Source organism: Orbicella faveolata, unplaced genomic scaffold (genome assembly GCF_042242905.1).
Source record: "Orbicella faveolata isolate gen_17 unplaced genomic scaffold, um_ofav_v1 contig_35, whole genome shotgun sequence".
Lineage (NCBI taxonomy): Eukaryota > Metazoa > Cnidaria > Anthozoa > Scleractinia > Merulinidae > Orbicella > Orbicella faveolata.
Genome location: NW_028301564.1, coordinates 24,440,393 through 24,456,029, shown reverse-complemented (window position 1 = coordinate 24,456,029; position 15,637 = coordinate 24,440,393). Strand labels below are relative to the sequence as shown.

The 15,637-nt window shown below is 40.0% G+C and overlaps 1 protein-coding gene and 1 pseudogene across 1 annotated transcript; one reads left to right on the top strand and one right to left on the bottom strand.

Moving 5' to 3' along the window:
- Positions 1–4,078: 4,078 nt before the first annotated feature.
- LOC149103978 (uncharacterized) lies at positions 4,079–5,077 on the bottom strand (annotated as a pseudogene).
- Positions 5,078–12,708: 7,631 nt separating this feature from the next.
- LOC149103977 (THAP domain-containing protein 1-like) lies at positions 12,709–13,561 on the top strand. Its single transcript, XM_089274031.1, has 3 exons — positions 12,709–12,912; positions 12,990–13,209; positions 13,303–13,561. The coding sequence occupies exons 1-3, from the start codon at positions 12,760–12,762 to the stop codon at positions 13,467–13,469; spliced, it is 540 nt and encodes a 179-aa protein (XP_089130157.1). The 5' UTR covers positions 12,709–12,759; the 3' UTR covers positions 13,470–13,561.
- The last annotated feature ends 2,076 nt before the right edge of the window (positions 13,562–15,637 follow it).

Sequence of the window (15,637 nt, the reverse complement as noted above, 5' to 3'; positions counted from 1 at the left end):
TTTAGTGATTGCGTCTAGTGATGATGAATTATGTCTAGCGATGGTGAATGACGTCTAGTGATGGTGAATTATGTCTAATGATAGTAAATTGCGTCTAGTGATGGTGAGTTACGTCTAGTGATATGATGGTGAATTATGTCTATGTCTAGTGATGGTGAATTATTTCTAGTGTTGGTGAATGAAGTCTAGTGATGGTGAATTATGTCTAATAATGGTAAATTGCGTCTAGTGATGGTGAATTACGTCTAGTGATGGCCAATGATGTCTAGTGATGTTGAATGACGTCTAGTGATGTTGAATGACGTCTAGTGATGGTGAATTATGTCTAATAATGGTGAATTATGTCTAATGATGGTAAATTGCGTCTAGTGATGGTGAGTTACGTCTAGTGATTGCGTCTAGTGATGATGAATTATGTCTAGTGATGGTGAATGATGTCTAGTGATGGTGAATTATGTCTAATGATGGTAAATTGCGTCTAGTGATGGTGAGTTACGTCTAGTGATGTGAATTATGTCTAGTGATGGTGAATTATGTCTGGTGTTGGTGAATGAAGTCTAGTGATGGTGAATTATGTCTAATGATGGTAAATTGCGTCTAGTGATGGTGAATTGCGTCTAGTGATGGTGAATGACGTCTAGTGATGGTGAATTATGTCTAGTGATGGTAAATTGCGTCTAGTGATGGTGAATTACATCTAGTGATGGTGAATGATGTCTATTGATGGTGAATGACGTCTAGTGATGGTGAATTATGTCTAGTGATGGTGAATTACGTCTAGTGATGGTGAATTACGTCTAGTGATGGTGAATGACGTTTAGTGATGGTGAATTATGTCTAATGATGGTAAATTGCGTCTAGTGATGGTGAATTACATCTAGTGATGGTGAATGATGTCTATTGATGGTGAATGACGTCTAGTGATGGTGAATTATGTCTAGTGATGGTGAATTACGTCTAGTGATGGTGAATTACGTCTAGTGATGGTGAATGACGTTTAGTGATGGTGAATTATGTCTAATGATGGTAAATTGCGTCTAGTGATGGTGAATTACGTCTAGTGATGGTGAATGATGTCTATTGATGGTGAATGACGTCTAGTGATGGTGAATTATGTCTAGTGATGGTGAATTACGTCTAGTGATGGTGAATTATGTCTAGTGATGGTGAATTACGTCTAGTGATGGTGAATGATGTCTAGTGATGGTGAATGACGTCTAGTGATGGTGAATTATGTCTAGTGTTGGTGAATTACGTCTAGTGATGGTGAATTACGTCTAGTGATGGTGAATGACGTCTAGTGATGGTGGATTATGTCTAGTGATGGTAAATTGCGTCTAGTGATGGTGAATGACGTCTAGTGACTTTAGAAATGTGAAAGAAATTCAGCAACAAAAAGCGAGGCACACTTTCCGCACTTCAATCAGCGGCATTACTCTGATTGTCATGAGGCATCGAGTCTAGCGCACTGTCACTTAGCCTCTGCCAGGAGTTCAGTTAGTTAGGGCGTAGCGCGAAAAATGGCGCGTTCGCTCCTCGCACCAAAACTGTCTCTCTTTTCTTCACTCCGCCGTTTTCCCGCGCTCCACCCCAACTAACGGAACGCGTGGAAATGACTAATTGGGGTCAGTCCCCTCTTTGAAAATCCTGCCAAACTGTCATCATTCCCGCAGCGTGTCCATGGTTGGGCGGAGGAGGTGGGGCTGAAGTGCATAGCGTCATCTAGAAGTAAACTCGTGGCACAAAAATAATCAATGTTTGTTTTCCAAGAAACACAATCGACTCATTTGCCTGCGAAACATGTTTCGAGCCCGGGCAAACTGAAAACATTTGTTTTACGGATACGGGCACTTGGGACGGAGGTGACGGTAAGTTTGGATGAAGATCGCTCTCTTCCACCTCCTATCCTCCATTTTCAGAATAGACCTTTCCCTCTGATCTGACATACCGATCGATGCAACTTCGATTCACGTCCATGACTCTGATATTTTTTCGCATCAGACTTGATCGAAATGATTTTTGATGTGAACTGATGTGTGTCTATTTATTGATTAATTGTCTCATTGCTTGTTTTGTTTGATTCTAGAATGATATATTCTGTTCATTATGCAACGTATTTTGACGCATACATGTAAAGGAAATCAAACTGCGCTGAACTTCAAATATTGGAAAGACAAGAGTAACCCGGCAGAAATGTTAGTGTAGGTGGAGAATTCTGGGCGAAAAGAGTTGAAAAATAACAGGTGGGGGTTAACAATTGGGAGAAGCGGTTGACGAGCAGTGGAGGAATGAAGTGATAGACGGGTGGTGAATTGAGTGTGAGGGATAGGAGGTAAGGAATGAAGGTCACACGTCACATGTGCAACTTGTGTCTGCCAAAAAGTCCCCAAAAAGTCGCGAAAAAAGTTGCCAAAAAGAGTCGCTGAAAAACTAGTGGGGCAGTCTCAGAGAGTGCGAGGTCAAAGTATTACAGTAATCACGACAAACGTCCTCACCCGTGCCGTTCATCCCCGTCCTCACCCCTGCTATTCATCCCAGGGTTATAACCCTCGGGGGCTACACTCAAGCGCTTCTGTCGCCGGTGATTGTTTCGTTTTCAATTTTTTTTCGGAAAAGTGAGGATGGAGTACATCAGATGTGTTTCGGAGTAAAAACTGCGTCTTCAAATTTCTTTGGTTTAGTGTGGACGGGTTATTAACTAAGCAGTGTGCATGTTTCTATGAAAATTCTAACATGGCTCCGAGGCTCACGGGAATAAAACAAAAGAAATTAATTATTCAACCCTCATCCTCGATGTGATTTCTTTTGTTTTATCCCGTAAACCTCGGAGTCAAGTTAGAATTTTCATATATCGAAATTGGCCTATTGGCAATCGGAAGTTATTTTTGGACCTTGAGTGAAAATATACACATTTTCAAAATTGGCCTATTAAAGACAGCTTTGAATTTGACTGTGGTGTTTTACAATGATTTTCGCTCATTTTAAATTCAATTTGATGCGTCTGTCCTGTTGTTGATCATGAATTTCGTTATAACATTGTCAAATTAGCTGTGGATTCACTAGGTGATAGCTGAGTGCAACTGAACATTACTTTGACAATGTTATGACGAAATTCATTGTCAATAACAGGGCAGACGAATGAAAAACTGACGTCGATCTGTTTTTTTTTTTTTTTTTTTTTTTACAATAACAAACAGGCCACGTTCAATATATCAATATTCTAACATGGCTCCGAGGTTTTCAGGACAAACTTCTATGCTTGGTGGTGTTTTCTTTGTATCCAAGTCTCTTTTGGGAATTGAAAGACAAAGGAAACTTTAAAAATTTGCAATTTTGACCCGGAAGCCTCGGATCGATGTAAGAATATTGATATGTCGAACGTGGCCTATTATCAGATTGTCCGCTCTCGCTCGTTGACGCATCGCATAAATTATAAATTCGTGTGTCTGTCCGGTTATTGACAATGAAAATTTGCTAGTGAACGCGCGCGAATTTCTGCAGTTATCGTAAAAAGTACGTGAAGTAACAAACGGGACAATTTTACTTTTCACGCCTTCTTTTCTTCAAAACACGCGGAAGATCTCCTTGGTTATTTTATTCCCCGCTTGAAATAAATGGAAGAAAGTTAAATATCTGATGAAGAAATGAAATGAACGCAAATTTCAAATAGTCACGTTCTTATTCTGTTTGGCCCCTCAAGTGGAGTGTTGACAATGAAACCACGTAAAATTAAAAGCTCGTGAGTATACCAAGAGAATACAAGTGTCGACTGGGATATTCAATGGTATGGTGATTACGACATCATATCTAGCTTTGTGCATTAAACTGATTTTACCTTGAAAGCATCACGTACAGGTACAATACAGGTTTGCTGCAGGTAAGGAGAAGTTCCAAGTTTCTATCACCGTGAACACTGTCGGTTAGCTCAATTTGGCACTTCAAAAAAAAAAAATTGACTTTCCTCAAACACTAACTTTACCAGAATTAATTGTGTCCTAATGAATCTACAACGAGGCGGGAAAGTAAGCCAAAATACATAATAGGCTAGCATATGATAAGGTTCACATACGCGTCATTATTATCTCATATGATCATCGTAATGTTGGATGAGACATGTCTCGCTGCTTAATTCCTTCTGTCAAATCCAACAGGTGAAACTTTCAACTTGGCTTAAATTTTCCTCAGTCGTGGAAGAAAACAATATACGAGACTTTTTGCCATCGTGAGTTGTTGCTGGCTCCTGAAGATGTCTTTTTAGTTACAAGCACTCACGCTGCTTGTGTTTTAACGAACTGTCTATCGTGTGTTTCTCTTCATGCCGCTTGCAAGTTGATAACTGGCTAAAGCACTGTTTGCAATGCTTGCATGTATACGGCTTCTCTCCTGTGTGAGTTCGTTCATGACGCTTGCAAGTTGATGACTGGTTAAAGCACTTTTCGCAATGCTTGCATGTGTATGGCTTCACTCCTGTGTGAGTTCGTTCATGTCGCTTGCAAATTGATGACTGGCTAAAGCTCTTATCACAATGCTTGCATGTATAAGGCCTCTCACCAGTGTGAGTACGTTCATGTTTCTTGCAATTTGATAAGTGGTTAAAACTTTTTTCACAATGCTTGCATGTATACGGCTTCTCTCCTGTATGGCTTCGTTCATGTTGCTTGCAAATTTCTAATCGGCTAAAGCACTTTTTGCAATACTTACATGTATACGGCTTCTCTCCTGTATGAATTCGTTCATGTTGCTTGCACTTTTCTAATCGGCGAAAACACTTTTTACAATACTTGCATGTATACGGCTTAACTCCTGTGTGAGTTCGCTCATGTCGCTTGCACGTTGATGATTGGCTAAAGCACTTTTCACAATGTTTGCATGTATACAGCTTCTCTCCTGTATGGCTTCGTTCATGTTGTTTCCAAATTTCTAATCGGCTAAAGCACTTTTTACAATACTTGCATGTATACAGCTTCACTGTTGTGTGAGTTCGTTCATGTTCCTTGTAAGCTGATAACTGGTCAAACAACTGGCCACAATGTTTATATTCGTGAGCCTTCCCCTGTGTCGTCGTTGCCATATTCATCAAAGCAGGTTTTCACTGGCTAAAATTTGATGTCGCTTTACGTCGAATTTCTACCCTCGCTAACCCGGATATTGGACTTGATCTCCTGTCAAGGTATCTTGTCAACTGCGCTGTCAATATAGATGTTTCTTCCGTTGATATTCCTAACGAAATGAGAAAGAAAAGATCATGTTAGGGTTTGTTATTTAACGGGCAGCATGGGAGAAGCCTGATTCACAATTCGATTTACATGTTTTCAGGGGCGTTCCTCGGCATTTTTTTGTTTTTAGCCTAGATTGATTATTAGACATGAGTATCATCTTAGTGTGCCTAAGGGCCCTCATCTGGGGGTTCGAGGGGGTAAAAAGCATTTTCTTGCTTATTTTTTCGCGTAATTTAAAAACAAGATCTTTATATGATCACTTGCGTTCCTTACCATCTACGGGTATATTACGAACTACAGTTTCACAACGTGGCTAGCTCCCAGTTGGCTTGATAGCCCAGTTGGTAGAGCACTGCACCGGTATCGTAGAAGTCATGGGTTCCAATCCCGTTCAAGCCCAAATTCTTTTTTCAGGCTTGCATTTCACAGCTGCTTAAGTTGTGCATATAACTACGATGATCATTGATGTCTTCATATTTATATCTTGTCTGTGCAATATTTATGGTTTTTCTCTTCACATCTTGCCATATTTTACAACAAATTTAGGGACCGTTCATTTTTTATGAGGTAGGGGGGGCTGGTGGGATTTGGGGGGGGGGCCATGCGAAAAAAAATGGCTTTCGAGGGGGGGCCATCCCAAAAAAATAAGGGAAAAAGGGGGGGTCACGTGAAATATTTTAGTAAAACTTTAAAATGGCATAATGTTTGAATATCAAAAAAATTGCTATAGAATAAACATAGAAGGCAGGATACAAATTTATTACAAACTTTCCTTCTGCTTTAAAAAAACGTTTGGCGACAAAAAGCATTTGTAGCTACTGAAAAGAAGTATTTAACACTGTTATTTTCGAATGCAACTTTCACCGGCACTCATCTTCATCTCCGCTGTCGTCGAGTTCTTCGTCGCTGCTTGTGCTGCTATGGGAGTCTCTTTCACCAATGCTGCAAGAAGCAGCAATGCTTTCCGTCAGAGTGTACTCTTCAGGGTACATGAAGGTGTAAACATAATCTCTGACTTCCCGCTCAAGGTTGGTGGTGATTCTGCTTCTTGCAGCATTGGTGAAATAATTCCCTTCCAAGAGCTGGGCGATGTATGGCCCATCTCTTCTAAATATCGACGTGGCAACATCCTCAACTTTAAGACACTCTTCCGGGACGGCCGTTCTAGGAGGGTACACAAGGCATTATGGAAGATCATTTCCTAGCGGGTTTCCAACACAGATTCCATAAACTCGTTGGACGTTGTTTTCAGTCCGCTTCCTCTTTTTTTCATTTGACTTTCTGCGGTTTTCTTTTTTCCTTCTCCTTTTGTTGATGTGCTGTTTGAGTATGCCTTTGAATATGCTGTTATAATTGCTCTTCTTATATTCTAGTGCTTCCATGTCCTGCGTGACCTTCATCAACTTAGCTTCTGTACATTTGATCTGTTTTACATTAAAACTGTGGGCAAATTCTTCGCCCTGCTTTAAAGCAAGCCCATTGGACTGAAAGAGTGTGGAATCGTGTTCCTTTACATCTTTCAATATGACATTCAACTTTTCCACCATTGCTCTGTGCTCTTTGATGGAGAAGTTCAGTTTTCTTCCATCACTGGGCTTCAACTGGTACCCTTGCATGGAAAACTCACTCGCCCTTTCTGAACAGCCATCCGCACCTAGAAAAATTGCTTCTTTTGCTTGTAAGATGTCAAACTGCCTGGATCGTTCTGCTGTAAACCTTTTCTTAAACGACTCGTCGCTTTCGCCATTATTGCGCATTTTGGAATGAGCCTCTTTCATGATGCTCATGTAGTAATGCGCTCTCTCCCCGATTGGATTAACAATATAAAGAAGAACGAGCATGGAAGTGGCAGGCTGGTTTTATCTGACCCAGAGAGCGTTGCTCTATTTGCAGATAAGTTTATTCTCAAATCGAAGTTTGTGGTGGATTATCTTCAGCATCTTGAAGTGCTGGAATTTAAAAGGCAAAAGAGAGCAGAAGAAAAGGCAAAGTTAAGTAGGGAGGAGGATTATCCTTGGACTGAGTTGTGCGAAGGTCTAACCAAGCTTAAAAAGCTACGTGTTCCAGAACTAAACAAGTACTCAAACCACCACGGGCTGAAGCAGCATTTGAAAAGCAGCAAGAGTGAGAAAGTAAAGGCAATTGTAAGACATTCATGCTTGCAGCAGAAGAGTCCTCTCAGAGCTGCCCAACCAACACTGAGAAATGCCAGGACATTGACACAAAATGACAACAGGGCAAGTGCTGACAGCAGTGAAACGGATGAAAGTGACAATGATGAGTATGACAGTGATGCCATTGACTCTGGGGGAGGAGATGACTCAAGTGACGTCATTCTTGCATTCATCAATTCAGATGAGGAAGATGCCACTGAGAGGCCAAATGCCACACGCTCAGGGCGAGCCATAACTAGGAGATCCGAAATTGACTTCTCTTTCTTTTGATTTGTTTTTTAAACAACAGCTCTCTGTCGTATAGAGATTGTAAATATTGTCTTCATAGTGAGCACAATAACGTGAAGTAGGGGGATAATAGAGAAATATTAAAAAAGTTGAAATCTAAATATTGTTTGTTCAATTTTTTTTTTTGGGGGGGGGGTCATCCCAAAAAATGACCGCTATAAGGGGGGGCCATGTGAAAAAATTGGTAAGCTGAGGGGGGGTCATGCGATTTTTAAATGGTGCTTCCCAAATCCCACCAGCCCCCCCTCCCTCATAAAAAATGAACGGTCCCTTACTTGCGTTAATTTTCTTTCAACATTTTAAGGTATCGTGGTCTAATGGTATGTGTGCAGGACTCTGGATCCGGCAGTCTGGGTTCCAGCCTGACTGAGATCATTGTGTCATGTGTTTTGGCAAAACAGTATCCTCTCAGTCTCACAACATCTTTCTTTATCCAGGTGTAAATATGACTACAAGGAATTAACAGGGTTAGGTCGTCCAATTTTTAGGCAACTTTAGTATTGACGATCATAGTATCAAAATGACAGCTCAAGACTAAGAACTCAAAAGAACGTGGAAAAACCAAAAAGGGACATGAAGACTACAAGAAATTAACAGGGTTAGGTCATCCAGTTTTAAGGTAATTTTAGCATTGATGATCAACCGGTCATCGTATCAAAATAACAGCTCAAACTAAGAACTCAAAATAACATGGAAAAACTAAAAGGAGCATGAATGAGAAAAACTGGTGAAGATTAAAATTGATACACATACATACATACATACATACAACCTTTATTTATACACGATAAAAGACGTCAAAGCTAACAAGCTTGTGGGGTCGTGTACTAATAAGATACATAAAATAACTAAAATTAATAGATAAATAATTACTTTTTTTTAAGTTTAACTGGGTCAAATTGCATGAAAGTGTAACAGCCAACAATCACTCTGGATTTTTAAGTGGCTGTCATCTCACTCAACTGGTTTGAAGTCTAGAGCGTGTAATTAATACAAATAAACAGATTCCTCTAATCTATAAATTAGATAAATGCTCACTGATCTATAGGGGAGTTGACCCCTAGTTGCCTCACGCAAAGGAAATGATCGATGTGTGCCTGCCTGGCCACTAGGCTGGAATGCAGACTTAACTTTTTACCTTTCTTTTATATGGTCACAATCATATCATCTTGTAGTTAATTAATTTAAATTTAAATTTAGCTTAAATTCATTGGAACTCATTTTGTCCTAATTATATATGAAGCTGAATAGACAAACAATTTTTGGAACATAAAGATTACCTATTGACTTTATTGGAGTTGTGTAAACTATTTTCACTGGTTTACATCCCCAACAATTTAGATATAGTTAAATGAAATTTAACATAGTTAAGGACTAGGAGCTAGTCTGGTCAGTAGCGTTTTTATAGGCGGTTGTTAGTGTCTTGGCCGTCTGTGAGCGTCTGGTTAGCGTTTGGTGCGTTCTGTAGCGTTTGATATAGTTCAATGAAATTTTACATAGTTTATGACCAGGGGCTAGTCTGGTCAATAGCGTTTTTTTTGTAGGCGTTTGATAGTGCCTTGGCCATCTGTTAGCGTTTGTTTAGCGTTTGGTGCGTTCTGTAGCGTTTGCAGCAGTCATATGGTCGTGAGAGCCCTGGGGCTGACATTGTCCAGCGGTATTTTTGGTTAGTACATGTGTTGTCGTCCCATGTGCTCGCAGTGTGTTCACTGCTCTGTTAGTGTGGCGTTGTGGATTGAATTATAGTTTACCGGTTTTTTTTCTCTTTTCCACCAATGCCATCTGGCTTGAGTGTGACGGGTGCCTGTAGGGAGCTTGGCGCGGGGGGCTCGTGGCTTGGTTGCGGGTTGGGCAGGCCAGTCGGGTGTTCTAGCGCCTTGGGGATGTGCCTGCGGTTGCAGCCCCGGGCTTCGTAGGCACCTTCCCTCCACTAGCGACTTGGGCGTTAATCTCAATTACTTCCTTCACAGGGATGCAAATATATCATCTCGTGGAATTGTACTGGTAATTTAAGTTAATGTTTCACTTGTACATGTCTCCATACATCACTGATTAATAATGGTTATAGGACTGAGTGGAGTCCAATTCGGTCTGTAAGCAAACGAATACTTGACAAAATTGGAAGACCGCGAAGTGGGAGTGCTATTTGTTAATCACGAGTATTTTAGGTATGGAAAGATTAAAATTTCCGCGAAGATTGTACGCTGTTCTCTTCTCAGTTATAAGATTTTTGAAACTGGAAGGAGCCCTGCCTTGAATAATATTGTTCACAGTCAGTAACATGTCTTGAGTGCGACGATTTTCTAAGGTTGATGTTGATCCGATACGCCCTAAGAGCGCTTCGTACGTCGATATCTTGTCGCTGTACACAAATCTCAAGGCCCTCGAATTTGTTCTTTCCAGTTTTTCTATATTCCTTCTTCCACAGTGATACCAAACCTGACTACAATAAGAAAAATATGGTAAAATAAAAGCTCGATACAAGGATTCCTTCGTTTTCCAAGGTAGAATGTTCTTTAACCTGCTTAGAACGTTTATTTGGCTCCCCACCTTGCGACAAATGTCCGCAATGTGTGAATCGAATTTTAGTTTTTCGTCTAAAGTTATGCCCAGTAGTTTTATCTCCTTGGATACTGGAATCTCTTACGAGTATGATTTCAGACCGAATTGGACAACACGATGTCCAGTCCTGTTACAAATTAATCATAACCATTACAAAATCCCACAAATAAAAGTAAAGTAAGTAAAGTAAAGTTTCATTTGAAAAAGAGCTGCTAAAATAGTCATTTTTAAATATCATAATTAAAAATGTAGAATAGCTTACAAAATGGCTGTTAAGTTTTTTTCAAAACAGTCACCTAAGACTAAACCTCCACAATTTTGCAAAGTCAGTCTCTTGAATTGGTTACTATAGTGATTGTAACCAATGTTGTGATTGGTGGATTTAGTGAAGAGGACTTAAAATGAATGGCTCATGTAAATGTCTGATTACAGGTGTCCGATTACAGCTAACTGTCCAATTACACTGTCCGATTGCAACTTTGCAGATTAATTAGAACAAAATACAGCAGTTTATCCACCAATCACATTTGAGGAAATCGTAATTGTTATGATTAACTGCGAAACTTAATAGACAAAGAATTCAGAGTTTTAGTCATTGGATCAAGCAGGTATAACTAAGACCGATCTGACTCATGAGATATTTCTGGTTACAAATATGATCAAAGGGAGTTAATCATGGCTTCGTGTAAATCACTACAAAAGTCATGTCACTGATGTAAACAGCACATAATAATAACAACATTCATTTTCACTGCACACAAGTTCTTCAATTTGACCAATTATTGGAATAGCTTCCATGAAGATAGGGTCATTTATACGAGAAAAATAAGCCACTGACAACAGAAGCCACGGCTTACAAAAGATGCGAACAGGACCATTTATACGAGCACGACTTATATAAGACACAAAGTGCTCGTACAAATGGTGCATGACTTATTCAAGACTAATGCCTCACTTTTGTGTTGGAAACACAGGAAAAACTTGTGCTTGCACAGTATGATTTTGGTCCTAAGTAAGCCAAGAACCAGCCGAGACACCATTTATACGAGTGGTTTCGTGTCTTATTTAAGCTGCGGGTTATTTCAGTCAAGCCCAAATTAAGTACTAACTAGAGCACTTTTTCCATGTTTACATAGCCTTATCTAAACACGAGGAGGGTAGGGGGAATTCGAGATAGTTATGCAAACCTGAGACGTAATCGCGAATTCTCCCAGCCCCCTGAGTGTTTAGATGGGGCTATGTAAAAAAGGAAAAAGTGCTCTATTGCTTTTATAAAATAATTCCCAAAATTCACACGAATCTAAAACTTCACAACAGTGTGTACATACTCTCATCCAAACATACCTATTGACCAATGCGAGTGTGAGTAGTAGCTCAGTTATTTTATAAACCCTCATCTTACACAAGCTGCGGCTTATGTTATCCACAGGTAGTGTAGGATGTGAACTGGTGAAAATGTACCATTTATATGGTAAGTTCACATCTTGTGTAAGCTGTGGCTTATTTTCCTCGTATAAATGGCCCTAATGTATTCTGCAGAAAACCATTTAACTACTCATAGTTGTTTTTGTCAGAAAACACAACTACAATCAGTGACAAGTGGGTTTTTGCTTAAAGTACCTATGAAGTAAAAAGTAATTGCTGCTTATTTGAAAGGCTTTTCAAAGTAAAGAAGAATGGCAGTTTATTTTTTGGAATATCTTTTTTCGTTTTAGAGCTATTTACGTTTTTGTATTATGCAAATGATGAAAGCGATGACGTCATACGTGGTTCCACTAAAACAGCACAACACTCAATCAGTGTCAATCATTCAATCAGCCTGAATATTACTCAAATTAGCGAAAATTAAGCTCCGGCTAGCCTGTTTACGCTGACCGTGGAAATAACGTGATATATGTCTGGACACTCCAGTCTTCATTTTACCCCTGGTCTACAGTTCACAGTCTGACCAGTTTACATTTTATTATATATGACATAAAATCAATAGTGACTATAGCAGTGGAACACAGTTGATCAGTGTATTAGTACAATCGTATTTCTCTGATTTTTTGTAACTGCTAGTTTTAGTTCCTTGAATCATGGGAAAAAACGAGCACAGAAAATAGAGAGATCGGACTACCGTCTACGGTAAAATAATTTCTACATAATAAAACACAGACATTATCTTTGCTGTATTCAGTGAGGTAAAAAGACATGACACTGTGTTCTATAGCTTATCTAGCCATGAAAAAGGCATTCTTATAGACTCTCTTATCTCTATATATGAACCAGCGACGAGGTCTTCGACTGTAGATCACATGTAAGACGCCATTACGGTGATTACACTGCCTAGACTCCAGCTGGAATATTGTCGGGGTCTCGGAGAGTCTGGGCTCTAGTGCAATCGCTTTGAATATTCGCCTTTATCGCACAGCAGCCATCTTGGATTGACGTCATGCACTTTTGACACCAATGCGAGGCCACGCTTGTAAAGTCAACTTCCGGCGATCGAGGAGACAAGGCGATCATCTGCAATCATGCCCAACGGAGATCACTGTTGCGTGCCGCAATGTAAAAATACTCGCGCTAAAAATATTCCAAATCATACCTTTCACCAATTTCCCAGTGATGAAGCCATTCGAAAGCAGCGGGTTGTCAAAATACGGCGAGACGAGGGCAAAAGTGTCCAGGTAAGTCGGTTAGGTTATCGATGTCATTGTCGCGCACATGTATTTACATTAATTATTATGATCTGGTCCATCTACAGATAACAAACAGCACAAGAGTATGTTCTGTACACTTTAAGGAAGCGGATTTTAAGACAACTTTAACAGGGAAGCGTGTTCTGGAGAAGCATGCAGTTCCGAGTATTTTTTGCTGGTCAAGATCACCCAGGAAAAGAAAATCTCCGACAAAGCGAGAACCACCGCGTGCACGAGTGCGATTGTTTGATGTAAGCGTGCCATCGTCCCCTGTCACTGTGACAGGTAAATATTGTTGTCGGTATCTCTTTAAACATTCCTTGGTTAAAATCGTAAAATAATCAGAAGTATTTTTATGTTTTTCATTTTAATCCATAGCATCAACTTTCGGCCAAGCTTCTGGTGAGGAAAGTTCTATGGAGGTCCAACCGGAACTGTCATCCTCTCCTGTTGTTGTAGACTTCCCCGAGCCAATATACACTGTCACTGTCACAGGTAAATATTGTTGTCGGTATGTCCACCAGATTGCAGTACCAAAACTCTGAAGAAATCAAAGTACTCGCTGACTCAGCCATGATGTTTCCACACGCGTGGCCTCGCTTTCATGAGAAAAATGGTGACGTTGCATCCAACATGGTGGACTGTGATTAAGGCGAATGGCGGCCTCTGTGTGATTTGTTGTTGGGCGACGTTGGTAACCGTTGTTGGAGTTTCAAGGTAAGAGAGTCTGTGAGAGTGCTTTTCTCATGACTAGCTAAGCTATACTTGGAAAGACTTCCGTATAACCCCATATATTTATTATGCATGCAGAATTATTTTAAATTATGTGTGCGCTCTATTGTTTTTGAAGACAATAGCAACTCCCTAAGGTATTGAATATATACATTGATAATTACTACTTACTGTGTGAATAAAAGAGGATTTGATTGCGCGCTATCGCGCGTTGTCTTTTCGCCGATTCTCTTCTTCCCCTAGCTCCATTCTCTCTTTTTCTTCTCCATATTACCCAGGCTCCTTATGCATTTTTTCCCCTTTTTTTCTTGTACCCCATCAGGTCTCGAGACACTTACCTTTCGCATAACTCTCGCTTACCAGTCTCTCTTCTACACCACTACACTGCGAGGTTCAGTTGAGAATTAGCCCCCCAAAAATAATTGTTATTTTACTTGACTCGTTCACATTCCAAAAAATTAACATTACAATTTACTTATTCGTGTGTTTAACGCATGTTGCACGCTGCACGAAAACATGCATCGCATGTGTGGGTCCCTGGTGAATAAAAGGGGGGGGGGGGGATGATTTCTCTCTTTCTCCCAATCGCTTCTACTTCAGCAGTACTGTCAATAATCTAGTTACATCAATGTTTTCAATGAACTTTTTTAAACTCTGCCGCGAAACCAAAGCATGCTTCCTTGTTCCGGTAGGGCAAAGGGATAAAGACACACTCTTGCCCATCATACCCGCTCACATATTGCCGGGGACACGCGTGATAAGCGACATGTGGAAAGCTTACGACTGCCTAAAAGACGAGGGCTATAGTCATCTCACAGTCAACCACAGCCTAAACTTCGTAGACCCAGACACAGGTGGGCACACCCAGCGCATTGAAAATACATGGTGGGGAGACAGACAAAGTATGCCTCGTAAAGGAACATCCAAAGATCTCTTCGAAAGCTATCTACAGGAATGGTTGTGGCGTCAGCACTTTGGAGATGATCCTTTTGGAAACATTATCAAGCATATCGCCGACTTATATGAAGTGCGTATTGAAACACCAGGTTTATAATTGTTTGATCTATCGTGAGCAAGAAAAGAGCGGAGACACTTTGCAGTGAAATTTTGTTTTCAAGCAACTTCGAAACATATTCCCCCTTCCCCCAAATTGAGACAACTAGGCGTATTTCTACTCCCCTATGGATTAGAGTTTTGTCCATTAATATGAAAAACTCCAGCATTTAAATTGGCTAGGTCACAGTGTTTCAGATGATTGTATCAACTGAATCACAGTCACATAAAAACAAAACAAGAATGATTTCTGGATGTTATAAAAGTTAATATTACACTTTCATCCAATTGAGTTAGACTCACTTTAATCTTCTCCAGTTTTTTCCCGTCGATGCCGCGTTCTAGTTTTTCCATGTTTCTTTTGAGTTTTACAGTCTTAAGCTGTCATTTTGATACTATGACCAGTTGATCAACAATGCTAAAATTGCCTAGAAATGGCATGACCTAGCCCAGTTAATTCCTTGTAGTCATTTTTACATCTGGATAAAGAAAGATGCTGTGCGACTGAGAGGTAAGCGTCTTTCCAAAACACATGAAACAGTGATCTCAGCCACGGCTGGAACCCAGACTGCCGGATCCAGAGTCCTGCACAGTAACCATTACACCACTATACCTTAATGTGTTGAAAGATTATTTACTCAGGTAAATTTGTTGTGAAATATAGGAAGGCGTAAAGAGGACAACCATGACATATTGTACAAAAAATATAAAATAGATAAAATAAACTGTTTCATTAAATAAATGATTTGAACAGGATATTAGGCCTTTGGTTCTCAAATTTTGTGTACAGTTTCTTTGAATGGGTGGTATTATAACTATCAGTCATTTATGGAGGTGCTAGATTCATTTATTTCTTCAATGCATACTGAACTCAGCCTTACTTAGTGTAGACTTGTCGAAAGGCATATTTACAAGAGCATTACTCCAT

What these genes read in the sequence shown, in the direction of transcription:
- LOC149103977 (XM_089274031.1), top strand. Translation starts at nt 12,760, where the DNA reads ATGCCCAACGGAGATCACTGTTGCGTGCCGCAATGTAAAAATACTCGC. An exon ending in ACGAGGGCAAAAGTGTCCAG is followed by an intron (nt 12,913 to 12,989) that starts GTAAGTCGGTTA and finishes GTCCATCTACAG; the next exon opens with ATAACAAACAGCACAAGAGT. An exon ending in GTCCCCTGTCACTGTGACAG is followed by an intron (nt 13,210 to 13,302) that starts GTAAATATTGTT and finishes TTTAATCCATAG; the next exon opens with CATCAACTTTCGGCCAAGCT.